The following is a 17,416-nucleotide window of genomic DNA, read 5'->3' as shown; positions in this document are numbered from 1 at the left end:
GTGTAGCAAAGCACACGTGTCAGGAACTCTTGTTCCTAGTCTCCATGTGGAGCAGTATACAGTATTCTGATATCCTTACACAGTTATATACTTTTGCTTCTTTCCTTGGTGCTTCCTTGCATGTGTTTCTCAAAATGTGAGGAAGGGACTATGACTCTTGAACTGCTTTATGGCAAACAGATCTTACGATGTGTCTGTAGTTGCTGAGCAGTTGGCCTTCACAGTGGCTCTCCCTTTGACCTCAAGCCTCATTACTAATGTAGACAGGCCAGATCAGTTCCTTTCAGAGGACTTGGCCTGGCTACTCCTTGGGCCAGCTGCACCTGCTCTCTGCATAATCTGCCTCATGAGGTTGGTGTGAGGATAAAGTGGGATAAGCCACATGTATGTTCCTTGAGCATTGTAGAGGAAGAGCAGGATACGTGTGTGTGTGTGTGAGAGAGAGAGAGAGAGAGAGAAATTAGGACCTACCTACATGCAACAGTAGTTGTCTCACAATGGCTTTTCTTCTGAGCATAACTGCAGTGTGTGTGTGTGTGTGTGTGTGTGTGTAGGGGATTTTTGCTGTGATTGCTATGGGGAAGAGACGGGCTAAGCCTCCCCTCCCCACAAGCTGTGGTCCTGATAAAGTTCCTCCCCCGCCCCCATTTAAATAAAGAAAAACTGGCAACATGATGGCAAGCAACTCCACTGACATTGTGTGTAGTTAGGCCCTAAGAGTGCTCCACTGTAATAGGCATGCAGGGCTGTCCAGCTGGAAGGAAAGCGGGGGCTGCAGCAGCAGCTCTTGTGGTGAAGATTTGGCCTGCAAGCCAAATCTGTTGGGTGAAGGGGTATTCATCTGACATCTTCCGGACTTGCTCCTGCAGTGCCCTGTCCTGTACTCAGAGCCATTCGCCGCTGCCTGTTACCTGCATCTCTTGCAGTTCTCCACCTCTGTCTCTGTCTCCATCTCTCCCTCTGCTTTCTCATAGCAGGATTAAAGGCAGTGACCCACTTTGCAACTGTTGAAAGCGCCGTGTTGGCAGCAGGGAGCCACGTCTGCCGGTGCTGGCGTTAATAAATTACTCCGTTCCCAACAGCTGTATCAGCTTTTTGTGCTCCGCAACCTATACACATTCTGGGGAGGGCCCCCCAGATGAATTAGTGGAAGAAGCCTGGAGAAGGGAACATGATCAAATCTAACAGCATGGAAATTAAATTCCATTCTCACAGTTTAATTCAATTTCCTCTTAACTGCAGCAAAGAGCTTGGGAAGAAAAGCTGTGTCTGTCAAAAAAGGGAAAAGAAGATATTCACTGTAGAGACCTCGACTGGTTAGGAATTTGGGGCTATGGGACAGGGAGGCAGTGATGGGTAGATGCCTGCAACTCTTTCCTTATTTGTCTTCCATAAAATGAACAGTGAAAAGAACGTGCCTGTGCCTTTTTAAAGACCCACAACTCTACACTGCCAGCATCATTCTTCCTCCTTCTTTGGCGGAATGCATCAGCGACATGTTGCCACCACCTGCTGGCCATTTGGAGGAGCAGTGGCAACAGCTTGGCAATGAAATAAATCCCAGGCCAAGGGTCTGCCAAAAGTGACCGACAAGAATGGGTTGGTCCCTTCCCTCAGAAACAGGAAAATAAAGTGGAAATTTCAGTTGGCAGTTCGTGCTGCTACTGGTATCCATAACGACATATAGGATCGCAACGTTTCTGTATCAGTTGCAAGGTTACGCATGGTATGTGACCACACTGAGCTCGGGAGCTTGGACTGTGGACCAAAGGGACTACAGTTCAGTGGCGGAGCCCCTGCTTTGCATGCAGAAGGTCCCAGGTTCGATCCCTGGCTTCTCCAGGTAGGGCTGGAAGAGCTCCTGCCTGAAACCCTGGAGAGTTCAGTATTAACAGTACTGGGCTAGATGGACCAAGGGTCTGACTCCTTATAAGGCAGCTTCTTAAGTTCCTAAGTCACTCCTATCACTTATATGTGCGCTGAAGAAGTGCCCCATAGATCCATGCCATTACAGCAGCTAGATTTCAGCTCTCCGGGGCTCCACAGATGGTCACATCCCCTTTCCTCTTGGCCACTGATGGTTTTGTGTTTCCCCAGCTTTTGTGCAGCTCTTTTCCCACTCTAAGAGGTTGAAATGCCTCTTCTAAAGCTTAGTGACTGGCAGTAAGAGCATTAAGCTACAATATGCTGGGCGTTTTGGCCCGCCCCTTTTGCCTCTGGCCCCACCCACCACTGGAATGCGGCCCCTGAGAGCATTTGCCTTGGGCTGAAAGAGGTTCAACATCCCTGTGTTAAAGGGACAATTGGGTTTTACATGGTGCAGCGGTGATTGCCATTTGACTTGCCTTTGTCATGCAAGAGCATGGGGCCAGTATAGGTCTTGGAATCAGTATACCCCAGTGCACCCCAGATGTCTTGGAATCAGCAGGCTGGTGACAGGCCTGAATCCACTATCTCTTGACACCCTGCAAGCACATCATTCTCTCAGTGGGACCAAATAGAATGCTCCTCATCAGACTCTGCTTTTGGCTGTCCCCCTTACTCCTTGCAAGTGGCCAGATTGGCTCCAATAATTCAGTAATTATTACCAGCAAAGAAAAAAAAAGCCCAGACACTGAGAACACCTCATTCCCCACTTCTTGTAGTATCTTGATGAAGAATAGCCAGCTTTGGGATCCACCCTAGTAACAGCACAAGGAACGCTAGAACCAGGCCACGGATTCCTTCAGGGGAAGAGCAAACTAGTTCTAACTAATCTGGGCAAAGGCTGGGATCAGAATGGAATCCCAGGATATTTTCGCACATCACAAACTCAGCCCCTCACCTGGCCTCTTCAGTGCTGATTTCATGTTGTGGAAATTCAGTAAGCAAAGGACACAGGACACCAGCTGGGTGTCAGTCAACGATTGTATTATTTCAGGCATTGTATGTTGCTAAATACCCATGTAGCCATCTTGGCCTGAATTTTAATGTATTCACACATGAAAAACAGAAATAAATAGAGAAACAAAGATGTTGGAAGTGTGATGGACTTCAGGAGCAATGCCAGAGCATGTCAGAAATCAAGGTCAGCAATTGGGGGGACAGAGGAGCTGGTCTGAGAGTACTTGGGGGATGCTAGAGAGCTTACTGTTAGGCATTCTCCACTGTGGGCTGGGTGGTTAAGTGCATACTAGTGAAGCCCAGGCAGTGGCAATTTGCTTGTAGACAAGACGGGTAGATGTATAACCTGAGGCAAGGTAAATCGCACAAAAGGGGCAGCGATGCGGTGGCAGTGCTTGCCTAGCCTAGGAAGAGGCCATCCTCCTAAATGGCACCATGGCTGCACAAAACCTGGCGTCAGGTCATTTTCTCTTTGCAACTCCTGTTTCCCACCCACTGATCTTCCTTCCTGTACGTGATGAAACAGACCTGACTCACTTCCCCTGGAGATGGGCTTGCTGTGCAGACAAGCCAAATAGTGAGGTTTCTTTAAAGAAAACACCAACATGTCACTTGACATTCCTCTTTGCACTGTGGGGAGAAGGTGCTGGTAGCGAAAACTGCCATGGTGAGCCTAATTAATTTGGTCATTCCAGTAATTCTTCAAAAAACAACAGAGAAACATTCTGCTTGGAGTGAAGAGAAGTAAACAACCACCACCACCACCATGAAACCCCTTTTAAGGTAGAAAGAGAAGGCAGCTTCACTTCACGCAGAATGTATGGAGAGCCTGCATTGGAAGGACAGCTATTTCTCCACGCTGAGACAGCGTGTGAGGACAGAACTATATGTCACACCTCTACCCAGTCTCCTCAAAGCCCAGCTGCTGCTGCTTTTCTGTAAATTGGGGCCAGGAGAGCATGATTTCCACTGGTGAAGTGGTGGATGCTTAGCCCTTTCCCCACGCTGCAACTTCCATCCTCCCCTTCACAGCAAATTGCACTCAACCGGCCCTAATTTGCAGCTGAGAAGCAGCAGCCACAAACTGTGAAGCAACAAACCTGAATGCGTAATTTCGCCGCATGGGACCACCAGAGGTGCTAGCTAAGAGTGCAGTTTTCTTACCTTTCGGTGTGCTGAGTGTAGATGGCCAAGGTTTGTATATTCCATGCAAAAACATTTTGGAATGAAATGTTGACCTAGATGACCTGTTCACTTCCGGAACTTGAGAAAAATACAAAATCTGTGAAAACTAAAATGTGATCAAAACATTTGTTTGCATGACTACACAGTATCAGCTCAGATAAAACATCCTAGGTCAGTCCCCCACACCTTTGATTTACATGGTGGACCTAAACTCCCTTCTAGCCATTTGGGTTGACATGTCTCAGTTGGTCTAATAGCTATAAGGAATGCAGGGTAGAGAGGGTGTGAGGGACTGTTTCTCAAGTTTTCTTTATTATGCCGGGCATCCTCCATTTTCTATTGCAATTATAGGAAGCAGGAAGACTTGCAAAGCCAGGAGGGAAAGTGTACCAGCTTTAAAATTTTCTGAGCCAAAATATCAGAAGCCACCAGAATTAGAACTTGGAACCTTTGACTGTGTGCAACTCCTTCATGTGGTGTCTTCCTAACAGTGATGTAATTCTCTGGATTGGCCGTGTCTATTTAGATTGGCCATTGGGCCCTTTTGGACAGGAAGGACTACTACTGGCTTCCTGTTTGGGCTGGGGCCTGGCCCTGGAAACAAGGTCTTCCTGTCTCTGGTGCATTTCTCTACATCCTTTAGCCTTGACTCCTTAGTTTGTCTTGTCCTGTCTAGCTCAGCTGGAGGTTCTCAGCAGAGCTGATCTGAAGCAGTTGTACTTACTGGAAGGCCAAGGCAGAATCAAGTCAGGTGATGCAGAGTCAAGTCTAGAGTCAAGTATGGAGGATGGCAAGGCAAGGTCAGACCAGGCAGGGTCTGTGAGGACCCTGGACAGATCTATGTTGGCTGGAACTTACTCAGGAAGAGTTGTCTCAGCAACATGCAAAGGTCTTCTTGAGCTTTATGAAACTGGCTGATCTGGACCTGCTGTTAACCCCATCCCCTCTGAGAGGCCTTCTGCAGCTGTTGGCTCATCCAGCATGGGGGTAATGAGGACTGCATTGGGAGGGGAGTGTCCCTCTGGGTCCAGAGAGTCTGGTAAAACCAAGGTCCTGGGGTAACAGATGTTGGTTCACTGGATGATTTTTCCTCCAGCTCGGAGTCAGAGGGGGGATCAAGGCCAGAGTATATGTCACATCTCCTAGTTCCTGGCTCCCCTCCAACATCTGCTTACTGTCCAGTCTTGACACAAAACTGCATACCTTGTTTTTGTTGAAATGTGCCTCCTGTTTTGGGCGATTTTTAACACTCTGTGCAAAACAAATTCATGTTGTGCCCTTGCTGTCAGTGTTCTTTTCCTTCTTTTCCCTTGCAGCCCATGGTCTCATTTGCCCTCACTGCCACCAAGTCAATGAAGCCACAATGCTCTGTCCGACATGACGATGCCCATGGACACTCATAAACTAAATCCCAGGTCTCACCACAGCTGATTGGATTAAATGCCAGTGTGACAACACATGAGGCTGAGGACAGTGAGGGCAAAGGAGGGAAATGGCACTGAGAAGCAGCAGAAGTCAAGGATACAAAAAGGTGATGAATGGTGTCGAAACAATGTAAATATTCTGCATGCGAGGTGTTTAGCTGTATTGAACGTGCTCCTTCAAAAGTGAATGTTGAAGCTGGACAGAATTCAGCACCACCCTCATCTAGATGGGATATGTCCCTCACAACCACAAACCTGAGCAGTATCGTTGAGGGAAAGGGAAGGTAGCGTCATATCCCATTCTGGCACAGAATCAAAGAGCAGCGTTGGTAGATGGTGGACGGATTTGGGCTGGAGTTTGCATTCTGGTTTATTATTCCCTGCCCTGCTAATGGCCTAAGGGTAATTATGAAGGATTTCATTATCTCCTTTGTCCACTGCGTGCTAATGCTCCGGCTTTCCTTTATCCTGCCTGAGCAAGAGGACCTCGGGGAGGCTGCAAAAAATGAATTAATGAATTTCAGGTTGGACATGAATTGGTAATTAATCACTCCTGGAATTCAAGATAAAGCTAATGAGAGAAAATGACAGACAAAATAAAGTAAGAAAGAAAACGTGGTGTAGATGGCAGGGGTGGGGATGCTTTTATCTGGTCTAAATGCACCAGGGAGGTTGCGTGGGCCAAATGGATGGCCTATAGGGACGCTCCTGGCCCTGGCCTAGGTGGAGCCAAGTGAAATGGATGGGCTGTGTAGTGGGGAGGAGGATCCTTTGGGGGTGGAATCAAGGGGACTTGACCCCCCAAAAGGGGTGGATGATACTGACAGTTGTCTTGGGGCAGGTGCTTGATAGCAGATGTGACGGGAAAAATAGTGGGAAAGCAAAGAATGAGTGGTAGGGAAACCATTGGGGACAGACTAAAGCAGCAAAGCTTATCAAGGAAATCTTTGGGGCACAGGGAGTATGCATGTGTATGTAGTATATCATTAGGTATCTCCTTGACTGGCTGATGATAGCTGTGATTTTTGCCGTACTCAAAAGCTGAATCAAGGTGTGTGCAGGGTAGGTATTGGGTGAAACTGGAAGGTGTTCTGGTCTATGCTGCCACTGCTTGCTGGAATAGGGTGAACACTTTTTTATAAATGTGGCTTGAAGCAATGTATGCACTGGCTGACTTCGGGATGGAAGAGAGGTTGGGCAGACAGTGTTACACTCTAACTGTGAATAGATGTAGCATATTATATGGCATGCGCTGTAACCAACCGGGAAGTGGGTTTGTATTATTAGTTGTGTCTAGGCAGATGTATGTGTGGATGACTCAGAGGTTGACTCTGTTGGTGAGGCCTGTGTGATGTGATGGTGGTGTCTGAGGATGTTTCTCCAAGTCAGTGCACATGCGCGCATGTGTGTGCGCGTGTGCCTGCATGTGCGCAATAAACACACAAAGTCCAGAATGTACTTGCTGGCTTCCTGTCACTTGTACTCTTTGTGCTTGCTGGGAAAGCATTAACAAGCACTTGCTACAGCTTGAGCTCGATGTGCCACCTACCACAATCTCTGGGAGGTTCCATTTTGCAGATGGTTTCATTATTTATTGTCCATCTGACACACAAGGATATCTAGAAATTGTTGGGCGTTCAGGCCCAAGGGCAGGAGTAGGTTCCTTGGACAAGAGGCAGCCAGGCAGGCTGGAGAGTTAAGACTGAAGTCTGGGTGAAGGCCAATAGTTTGGTGACCTCTCTCAGTGACAAGTGGAGCAAAGTGAGGGAAGGTAGCAGCTCTGGGAGCTGTATATCAACCAGTAGCACCAAATTGGCCCTCTGACTTCCCAGGCCAGGAGGATACTGGACTGTGGTATGAATGGCCCAGCTGAAACTGTCCGTAGTGACCTCCTCTGACTATCATCCCTAGTGACACAGGGAGCTAGTGTCTAGCGCAGAAGACTTCCAGTTCTAGTTTGGGGGTGCTTCACAGAAATTACCGGTCAGCTTCCCTACCACCACCCCAGGTGGTAGTTGAGTGGTGTTGAGTGCCCTCTGCTCCTTTAATACATTACATATGTGTGAGTGAGCGGGTATGGGAGTGCATGCTCTCTCTCGCTCTCTCTTTCACACACACTCACACACTGCAGCACGGTCTTCTTTGTTCTCATGGGAGGTAACCGTGTGATGCATCCACCACTTGTGATCCCCTTTGCTGCTCGCTTCCTTCTTCCCTTATAAACCAGCTTGTGTGTGTGTATGTGAGAGACAGAGAGACACACAGAGAAAGAGGCCCTTTGTCTTGTAATGACAGAAGTACTTAGTGTATCTTCCATCCTCTTTGACTTCAGCCTACCCTGCCCTGTTTTACACCTTGAGCAAATGTAGATGATCCTCGCTCCTGACAAGTTTCATCCCAGTGCACTTCCCATTAATGCCCAGGACCCGGGGGAGCTAATAATAATTTCTGTATTGTAAAAATTAATTAGCGCTGCGGCCGTTCATTTCTCAGGCATGATTAGAGCATTTCTAGCAGGGGTGACCCAATGACTCTGCGGCAGGAGCCACCGCAGCTTTGATCTGGCCTAGAAAACACCCCAAAGGCCCCAATTAAAAATGTCTGTGAAGCGAACAAGTAGAGTGGGGGAGAGGGATGTGGGGTATTATCCAGGGTGCGATGAAACTGGGCATATAGTGAAAAGGAGGCCCCTGCGAGAAGAGAGGCTGTCAAGCAGAGGATAGGTTTGCACAAGGGAAAGTGTATTTAGAGAAGCAGTGAGGTGTAGTTCAATTACAGAGCACCTATAATTAAAGGGACAAGATGTGGTAGGAGGAAGGAAAACACACAGGCATTTAGAAATGAAAAGTGCTGTGGAGGGAGATGCGACGGTTGAGCAGACTGGGAAGGCATGTAGGGATAGGATGCTCAACAAGGGCCATTGGAGAGCCAAAGTGAACGACACACTTGGTCAGCAAGCAGGTGGAGTCAAACAGAGGGATGTTGGAGAAATCAGTACTGGATTCAAATGAGATCACATTTCTGTGAATACGACCTGCAGATTCCTCAGCAGACCACCTTTTTCCAAGTCACGTGGATTCCACAGACTTGTGGACCGTTTTTTAAATTTGGAGTGTGTGTGTATGCTAATGCACACGTGCAAATTAGCACAAGTGCTAATTAGCACTAATGCACATGAGCACAAATGGAATGACATTCTCCTTTGTTGTTGTTGTTCAGTCGTTCAGTCGTGTCCGACTCTTCGTGACCCCATGGACCATAGCACGCCAGGCCTTCCTGTCCTGCGTTCTCTCCCGGAGCGTGCTCAAGTTCATATTCATTGCATCCGTGATGCTATCTAGCCATCTCATCCTCTGTCGTCCCCTTCTCCTTTTGCCTTCAGTCTTTCCCAGCATCAGGGTCTTTTCCAGGGATTTTTCTCTTCGCATTAGGTGGCCAAAATATTGGAGCTTCAGCTTCATTATCTGTCCTTCCAATGAGCAGTCAGGGTTGATTTCCTTTAGGATGGACTGATTTGACCTCCTTGCAGTCCAGGGGACTCGTAAGAGTCTTCTCCAGCACCACAGTTCGAAAGCATCAATTCTTCGGCGCTCAGCCTTCCTTATAGTCCAGCTCTCACAGCCATACATTACTACTGGGAAAACCATAGCTTTGATTAGACGGACCTTTGTCGGCAAGGTGATGTCTCTGCTTCTTACTATGCTGTCTAGGTTTGCCATAGCTTTCCTCCCAAGGAGCAAGCGTCTTTTAATTTCATGGCTACAGTCACCGTCTGCGGTGATCTTGGAGCCCAAGAAAGTAAAATCTGTCACTGCTTCCATTTCTTCCCCTTCTATATGCCAGGAATGGCAACCCACTCCAGTATTCTTGCCAAGAAAACCCCATGGAACGTATCACAAGACATTCTCCTACATCCCTAAAAAAAAATCTGCCTCCATCAGTGAGTGGACGATGGAACGGATTTAACAAAACCTGTACACCCCTAGTCAAATGTTAGGAAGGGAGCTGGCCAGTTCCCTTCTAAAGGCCAGGCAGAGTATGAGCTCTGAACTCATGCCCCACGCTGCTGCCACAAATAGAGCAGGACAAGGACAGAACATCACTGTTTATTTAAACAGTAATGGGTGGGCTGTGGAGCCCTCCTTCCACACTAAAACACTTGTCTCAAAGGTTTCTGCCATATCGCACTATTAGTTGTAGTGGGGTGGATGGGGTTTGGGCACCTGTGTGTTTGTACCAGTGGCCCAGCCATGGCCTGAAATGCTTGGAGCTGGAGATTGCAGCACAGAGAATTAAGCATCTGGGGTCCTTGTTGGGAGGGGGAAGCTCCTTTTGTGCCAGAGGGAGGCAAAGAGGGAGGGGCCTGGTGCGCTTGGTGTGGCTGGCTGGTGGCAGCTCGTCTGCCCACGTCTCACTCTCCATCGGCCTGCTTTGCAGTTCTTGGCTGGCTGGCTGAAGGTGGGGCTGGGTTGGTGCAGAACTGAGAGGGGACTTCTTGTCCAGTCCCACCTCCATTCAACAGTAGAGTATTTCTGTCCTTCATACAATTCCCTTCACCCAGTTGGTGAATGGTCACGCCTGCTCTGTGTTTAGCATTAGTTCCTCCACCCAGTTTGAGAACCCGGATTGGTGCACACAGCTCACGTCTCATTCTTGCTGAATGTGCAGCCGCTGGGGAGCATGGCCTCTGGTTGCAGTCCTGTGGGAGGGACCCGCTGGCCATCCCCCCCCCCCCGTTCATTGAACACATGAGGGGGGTCATATGAACATACCTTCTGTGTCTGTAGCATGCAAGATGATGCTAGTTTGTGTCAGGTTCACCCCTTGGGCCAGCAGGAAGTCCAAGAGATCAGCTGTTAAACTTCCAGTGCCAGCTTGACGTTCAGTTCCTCATGTGATCTGGGAGCAATCTGACATCAAGGGAGCAGTGCTGGCTAGAACTTGGGCCTCGGCCTGCCTGCAAGATTCGGACTTGCTGTTAAAGTGATTAATGCAGTTTGAGTTCAGTTAGAGTGGCGTGTTCGAAGCCTGTTGGGCAAGCGGGGGTGGCAACAACATGATTCTGTTGATCACAGCTTAGCTGTGATGGCACAGATGGGGCTGAAGGGGAGAGGGCGGCAGGCAGATGGGAGGGGGGGAACACAGACTCCCTTCCCCAAACTGCTTTGCGGCGCACAGCCCCAGATCACGAGTGGCAGGGCTTGGACAAATAGAGACATGATTGAATGAGTCACACCTGCAGATCTCCTCGTGTCTAGAACCTCTCATCAGCGAATGTTGAAGCAGGAGAATACTGTGGGCTTGTTTACACAGTCAGGCTACTGGCTCGTTGCAGAGGCTGTTATTTCTGGTTTCTTATCCTGAATAATAATCTCCTCAAACTACATGTCATATATTGAGTTTGTCACCTTAGGTCAGGGCTTGACAGGCGCCCACCACCTTAGGCAGGGGACAGGTGGCACATGTTGGATCTCCTGTATTACAATCAAGATGTTCCACCTCTCCCCTTTCAGCCCAGCATGCTGCTAGACACTCTCGTATTGATTACACGGCACGCTCTCTTGAGATGACAACAGAACAGAAGAGGAAGAAGATACTGATTATTCCAAGAAATGCCTATAGAGGATCTGGAAGTCATCTAGTCGAAATGCCTGCAAAGAAGGCAGGGTTCACCATCCCAATAATTCTCAACAGGGTTGCTTCCACACCAGCCATTTAGTCTGAAATTACCATATTTGTTCACATGCTTTTTATGGAGACTCCATATGTTGTTGCCAACCCATTGCATTCCAGTGTTTTCTGTGTTGTCTTCCTGATTCTTTTCGGACATGATTTGTAGTGATATTTTTCACTTAAAATGCTGTTGTAGTGCCAGCCTGTTCAGCGTGGGCAGCCAAAGCGCTATTGAGATTTTTCAGGGCTACTGAGACTTTAATTAGAAGCTTCCTCCTTGCACCTGTTGTCTCTAATTGCTTTCTGTACATCACATCAGTTACATTACTAATGGATTGTCTGATAGTCAATTCCTGTTCTCTGCAGGGGGAGGTGGGCTTTAATTACTGACATTCTCTTATTTTTTTCTTTTTTTATTGTGAAAAAGCACTGTTTTACAATGAAAAAAATAATGAAAAGAAATTAGCCATTAAATGTAGAGTGGTTTATAAATGTTGTAAATAAACATTAAAAAATAAGTATCTACTAATTAAGGGACAATTAATCAGTAATGCTGCTGGCACTGTGAAAAGGAAGCAATTAGAAACAGAAGTCACAAAGAGGAAGCTTCTAATTAAAGTTGCAGAGGACTTTTGTTGAACAGGACTTACTTCTGAGTAAACATTATCGAATGATGCTAGCATTGTTGGATAATATTATGCTATATTAAGTGCTGTGTGTACTGCCATTTTACTTCTGCTTCTAGCTGTTTGTGGGATTTCAGCAGTGCTAAAGAGGGCGCTAGTACGGAAGTGACCCAGGCTAACTGATACACTGTAATCTTCATTGTATCAGAAGAAGGAAGCCGGCGAGGCCAAGGTAGGCCATTTTTGAGATGCCAGTGGAGCAACGGAAAAAAGCCTCTGAGAGTTAACCCAGGTGGCTCATAGAAGCAACTTGTGTTTCATTCAGTGGGGAAAATGGGAGGGGAAAAATCCACAGCTAATCTGACACTGGGTTTCTGAGACTTCAGTGGATATTAGTCAGGTCCATGGTGCTTTGTGAGGGAGCAGGTTATGTCATAACTATCATCTTAGCCTGTGATCCTATTTATTTTATTATTTGTGTGGTTATGCAATTTTCTGTTCTTTTCTACTCTGTTGTTATTTCCAAGCCAATCTTCCTTGTTTCTCTCCGTTTCAGGTGCTGATTCTTGCTGATGGGGATATGACTGGATTCCTGTACCATCACCTGGGCTTCCTCTCCTCTCTGGAGAAGAAAGATGGAAAAGCCACTGCTTATCTGTGTGAAAACTTTGCCTGCTCCTTGCCTGTCACCTCCAGCCAGGAGCTCTGCCGCATGCTGTTGCCCTGAGCTGCCTTCCCGGTAGCCATCACATTTCAGTGGACATGAGAAGAGAGAGCCCAAATTTAATGAGACAGCACTCGCCGCTTGGACCTCACAATAAAGTCGCCTTCAGAATAGCCTGGTTGTGGCCACTTCAGTCTACCAGTTTCAGTTATGATAGCATCTTCTTCCCCATCCCCCATGCTGAGAATGTGCATGTTCATAGTCCTCAAGTTTCTTCACTACTGGGGATAAATGATGTTACCTTAAGAGGACTGGCCACCAACACATAGTGTAAATTTTAGCCCCATTTTCAGGACCCTGAGAAGTGATTTTTTTTTGGTCTAAGGTGGTATAATCTAACAGGAGCTTGGTTTCTGCATAATTTTGATTCTTGCTACAGCCTTGAGAGAGATGGTCATTCTCACATTTGCAGAAATTATGCCTCAAGCGCCCTGACCTTCGAAGTCAAGGGTCCAGTTTCCTTCTTCCTCAGTGCCTATAGGTTTTGCAAAGGAAATTAAGCTAGGCCCTTTACTTTCTGCCCAACTCAGGTATAATGGTCCCAGGGCATGGTCTGAAGCACATGAGGCAGCCACCTTGCTGAAGCTGAGCAGGCCTGAGTCTGGCCAGTGCTTGGAGGGGAGACCACGTGGGATTCCCATGTAGACACCTTGAGTTCCACCATGGAAGAAAGGTGGGATATAAATGGAATAAATAAATAAATAAATGGTAATGGTTTCATGGGCAAGGACTATCCCCTCCTCAAAAAAGAATGATACTCCTGTGAAAGAATTTTTGTGATAGCCACGGGCTACATCTTCTAACTAGATCTCCTCCTATCACCTTCTTGTCTCCCTGTATTGGTGACATGTTTTATACCGGTCTGTAAATGGCTTTTAATGATCATGGCTAAAAGTAGAACCTCCCTAGCCTCTACCTGTACTAAATTCTGGGGACAAACCACTGGGGGTGACTACCTCTGTCCTGGCCTGCTGTGAGCTTCCAGAGGTATCTGGCTCTCCAGTTTTGGAGACACAGTGTTGGGCTTGGCAGGTGTTTATTCCTCAGCTCTACATTCTTATACTGCTAAGCTGTGTTTGTGTTATTTTAAGAGGTGAGTAGAAACTATCCTCCCTATGGGATGGCTGAGGCTGTGTTCGCCTCTGGGATAGGCCACACTTGCTGAATCTTTTAAGCGGCTGTGGAGGTGGAGGGTTGACCTTGCACGTATTAGTGTGAGTGGGAACATCAGCGCACAAGTGGTGCAATGTCCAAGACAGTCCCATTTCAGATGGAATACATGGGATGGTGTCCAGACTAGCTAGAGGATCCAGAAGACTGCATACCCAGACACTAGGGCTTCAGTGCAAGATCTGGTGGCATAAGATAGGGCATTTCTACACCAGCCTAAAATCCTGCATTTAAAACGGGGCTCTCTGCTCCCATTTTAAATACAGGATCACCATTGACTCCCTTTACATGCGCTTCCTTCCCCCTCCCCTTGTCCACATACAGTATCTGAGTCTTACATGATCTTTCATTGATCTCACTCCTTGCCGCTTTAAGTCTTTTCAGGGAGGAAACTGAAGCGGAACACAACAGGGTAATTTGATAGCTCATTATCTGCGATCTATTTAAAAATGGAACAAAGGGCATTTAGTGCAGGAGATGTCTTGAATGATCACGGCATCATGTAAAGAGCCCGCAAATGTCGGTGAAGGAGCAATCTCAATCACAGGATAAAAGCTCCATGTGATGAAGCTCATACAATCTTTAGCTTTTCAGCTTTTCTGTTTAATGAAAGAGCAAGTTTTCAGCTTTCATTGGTTTGGAGAAAAAATGTGGGCAGTGTCTTACAAAGCATTCATTGACCATTTAAAAAAATGACTTATTTATATTCCCCCCCCCCCCGGTGCTCATGGCAGCAACGATACATCCAGTTTAAAAGCAAAACCTTAATGAAAACATAACATAAAAACAAGTAAATTGAAAACAAAGTTAGTTGCACTGCTGCCCTCCTCATAAACCCTTACGTACTGCATTCCTTTCCCAACCTGCCAGTCCTACACCAGTCCAGGACCTGCTAGCAAATGTCCCAAGTTCACTGTAAATATATGTTACAACTGTAATCAATTAGAAGATATATTTATACAGATTTGTAATATTTTGAGTAAGCATTTGTATATATAATTTGCAAAATTCTGTAGTGTTATTACTCTAACTCCCCTTGGTTTTTATACACTTTAAAGAATGCAGTACTCTCAAAAGGTAGGGGTTGGGGGTTGCTTCTCTGTGCAATTTAGTACTACATGATCAACCATAGCTGGTGAGTAGCACAAGTGATCCAGGCCAGCAGCTGTCTTTTCATGTAGCCAGGAAATGGTGATCTTCAAATAGCATCCTTAATGGTCCTCTCTTTCTCCTGGGAAGTTAAACCTCCTTTTTGCAGTTCCTTTCCTCTGGTTTAAACCTTGAACCTCCCTGTCTCTGATGGCTCAACGTGAGATCACTTATACAATTCAAGAATATGCCTCTGTCTTGGCTTTCTGGAAAGGTGGGGAGTGTTGATGTCATTTTCAGTGTAACAAGATAATTGACTCTAATGAAGAACCAAATTATTCCACCTTTTGAACAAGCAATTCCCAAAGTGCCACAGAGGCCATTGCAAATTGCCAGCTCCCCAGTGGTGACAACGGAGACATTTTCAACCCAGAATCCTAGAAAATATAGCCAGAACTGGCTGGCATGTGAAGCCAAGGAGCTTTGCTCTTAGGCAGAGCAGCATTTGCTGCTGCTGTTCCCCGTGGGTCTTCAGGGCTGCCCAAGCTGAATTATTCAATGCTCTCACCTATTGTGGGGCTGGATCTGCCCTTCATCCAAGCAGCACTCTTGTTCCCTTTAATTTTCCTATGTCAAGAATGCAGGAGTTGCCAGGAATCAATCTCTCTGCCTGTGCCAAGTAAAAGTGGGTGCGGGAGGGAATGGGGGACCTGAATGTCACTTTCTGGAGTGGAAAAAGAGAGGCTATTTTAGGATGCTTTCAAGCCATGCAAAATGACTCCATCTTAGTTACCGCTCTTGTAAACACAGAGTTCATCTGAGTTGATTTCCTACAGTTTGTACATTTTTCTTCTCATAGCTGCTCAGCCAGTAGGACTAAATTGACATTGCCCCACGTTTCGAGGAAGTGACCATCCAAGGCCAATAGCTCCATGTTGAGCCCAGCAATAGTTAAACCAAGGCAATTGCCATCTGAAAGGATCCATAGCTGGTTGTGACAGGGGACCTGGCTTGATGACCCTCCTGTGGACTGGGGTGTTGCAGATGCATGTGGTCCCTGGATTATGGTGAAACAACTGGTGTATGAAGTCTTCTGACTTAAGCAGTGGTGTAGTGGAGCCGGGGCTCTCAGGGACCTTTTTTCACTGGCAGGGACGCTGATGTTGTCTTCCACCCCTCCAGACTTCCCTGTTCCCTCAGTTTAGCTGCAATCCTCACAGTAGTGGGGGAGAACTACTTTCCCAACCACGATATATTGTTTCTTTTTGTCACGCAAAGTATGTTGGGGTGGCTTGGCCTTGAGTGGGCAATTAAGACCCATTAACCTCGAGAGCCAGTGTGGTGTAGTGGCGAGTGTTGGACTGGGAGCCGGGAGATCCGGGTTCTCGTTTCCACTCGGCCATGGAAGCTCGTTGGGTGACTTTGGGCCAGTCACAGACTCTCAGCCTAACTTACCTCACAGGGTTGTTGTTGTTTGGATAAAATGGAGAAGAGGAGGAGAATGTAAGCCGCCTTGGGTTCCTTGCAAGAGGAAAAACGGTGGGATATAAATGCAACAAACAAACAAACTTTACCAAAGACCTGCTGGTGGTGGAGAAGAAGACTGCTAGAACTGGTTTGTTGATGTGGATAAATATTTGGGCTCTCCTTGGGGGCGTGGCCATGGGGACTGTCATGACGAGCACGAACACTTCAACGTTTACCATTGGACTTGCGCAAGGATGGAATGGTTAGATTCCCCTCTGGGACTGAGCACCTAATGCAGTTGTGTTTGGGGCTCTGTTTTACAGACTGTTGGTGTGGGATTGCTATAGGACTGTAGCAATTGTTTTAAAAAACGGCTGAGGTCATACTAGATCTAGGGCAGGGAGGGGCATTTACCTGGTTGCTAAATATATCTTCAGCCAGATTAGTGGATCTGGTCTGTTCCTGAAACCCCATCAAATTCAGGGAGCGTTTTTTGGGGTGGAGGGGTGGATATCTGGTATATATCCAACCGGCGCTCCGCCAGTCCAGTAATCCCTTCTGGTACCCTGAACTCTGCCAGCATTGGCAGGTCCTGGGCTCCCAGCCAAGAAGTGCTAGAGAACCTTTTGCACGGGACAGAAAGGTCCCTGGGAACAAGAAGCGCATGATTCTGTGGAGCAGAAGCCCTGGCTGTGCTGTGACAGTGATGGATAGATTTAGTTATGGGGTCTCCTGACCCTGCTGCTGTTCCTAGCAGTAAATTAGATAATGGCACTTCCAGACCTGATAGGAACAGTTTCGTTCTCTGCTGTACTAGTTCCCTCATTAGTTTTGTTTTGTGACAAGGGGATCAAACCCTAGCTGGAGGCTCTGGGCTCATTCCTGCCTGTTTATACCTGCTCTGCTGTGGGGGCTTGATAGAGTGCCAGCATGGGGAGAATTGGAGATTCTGCACCATCATGTCAGCAGGGTTGATGCTGCCACCAGAATGCCCCAAGAGCCATGTGGTGCATGTATCAAGAAAGGATTCACCTGGTCCTGCAGGATGGCTGCATTCTTTGCAACAGGAGTGCTGGGATTATGTTCCATGGCTGGTGAAGAAAACCCAGAAGAGTTCTATACAAAAGCACAGGGACAGCGGGCAGGGGGATAGGTAATTGCTAACGGATTTATTT

The 17,416-nt window shown here is 47.2% G+C and overlaps 1 protein-coding gene across 9 annotated transcripts in view; it reads left to right on the top strand.

Annotated features, from left to right (window-relative positions):
- Nucleotides 1-12,628, top strand: part of SPATA20 (spermatogenesis associated 20) — a 54,052-nt gene extending 41,424 nt beyond the window's left edge. For 6 of the 9 annotated variants that reach the window (XM_084837969.1, XM_084837978.1, XM_084837971.1 and 3 more), the window contains exon 16: nucleotides 12,348-12,628. In XM_084837969.1, coding sequence (XP_084694095.1) covers nucleotides 12,348-12,518 — 171 coding nt within the window. In that variant the 3' untranslated portion in view covers nucleotides 12,519-12,628. Of the gene's footprint in view, nucleotides 1-5,384; nucleotides 5,600-11,910; nucleotides 12,024-12,347 lie in introns of all 9 variants that reach the window. The other 3 variants (XR_014788267.1, XR_014788268.1, XR_014788266.1) reach the window with 2 other exon arrangements.
- Nucleotides 12,629-17,416: the final 4,788 nt, after the last annotated feature.

The sequence above is a fragment of the Heloderma suspectum genome, chromosome 2 (genome assembly GCF_057233095.1).
Source record: "Heloderma suspectum isolate Gila_16-S chromosome 2, 16-S_ref, whole genome shotgun sequence".
NCBI lineage: Eukaryota > Metazoa > Chordata > Lepidosauria > Squamata > Helodermatidae > Heloderma > Heloderma suspectum.
This window is presented reverse-complemented; position numbering and strand designations above follow the sequence as displayed.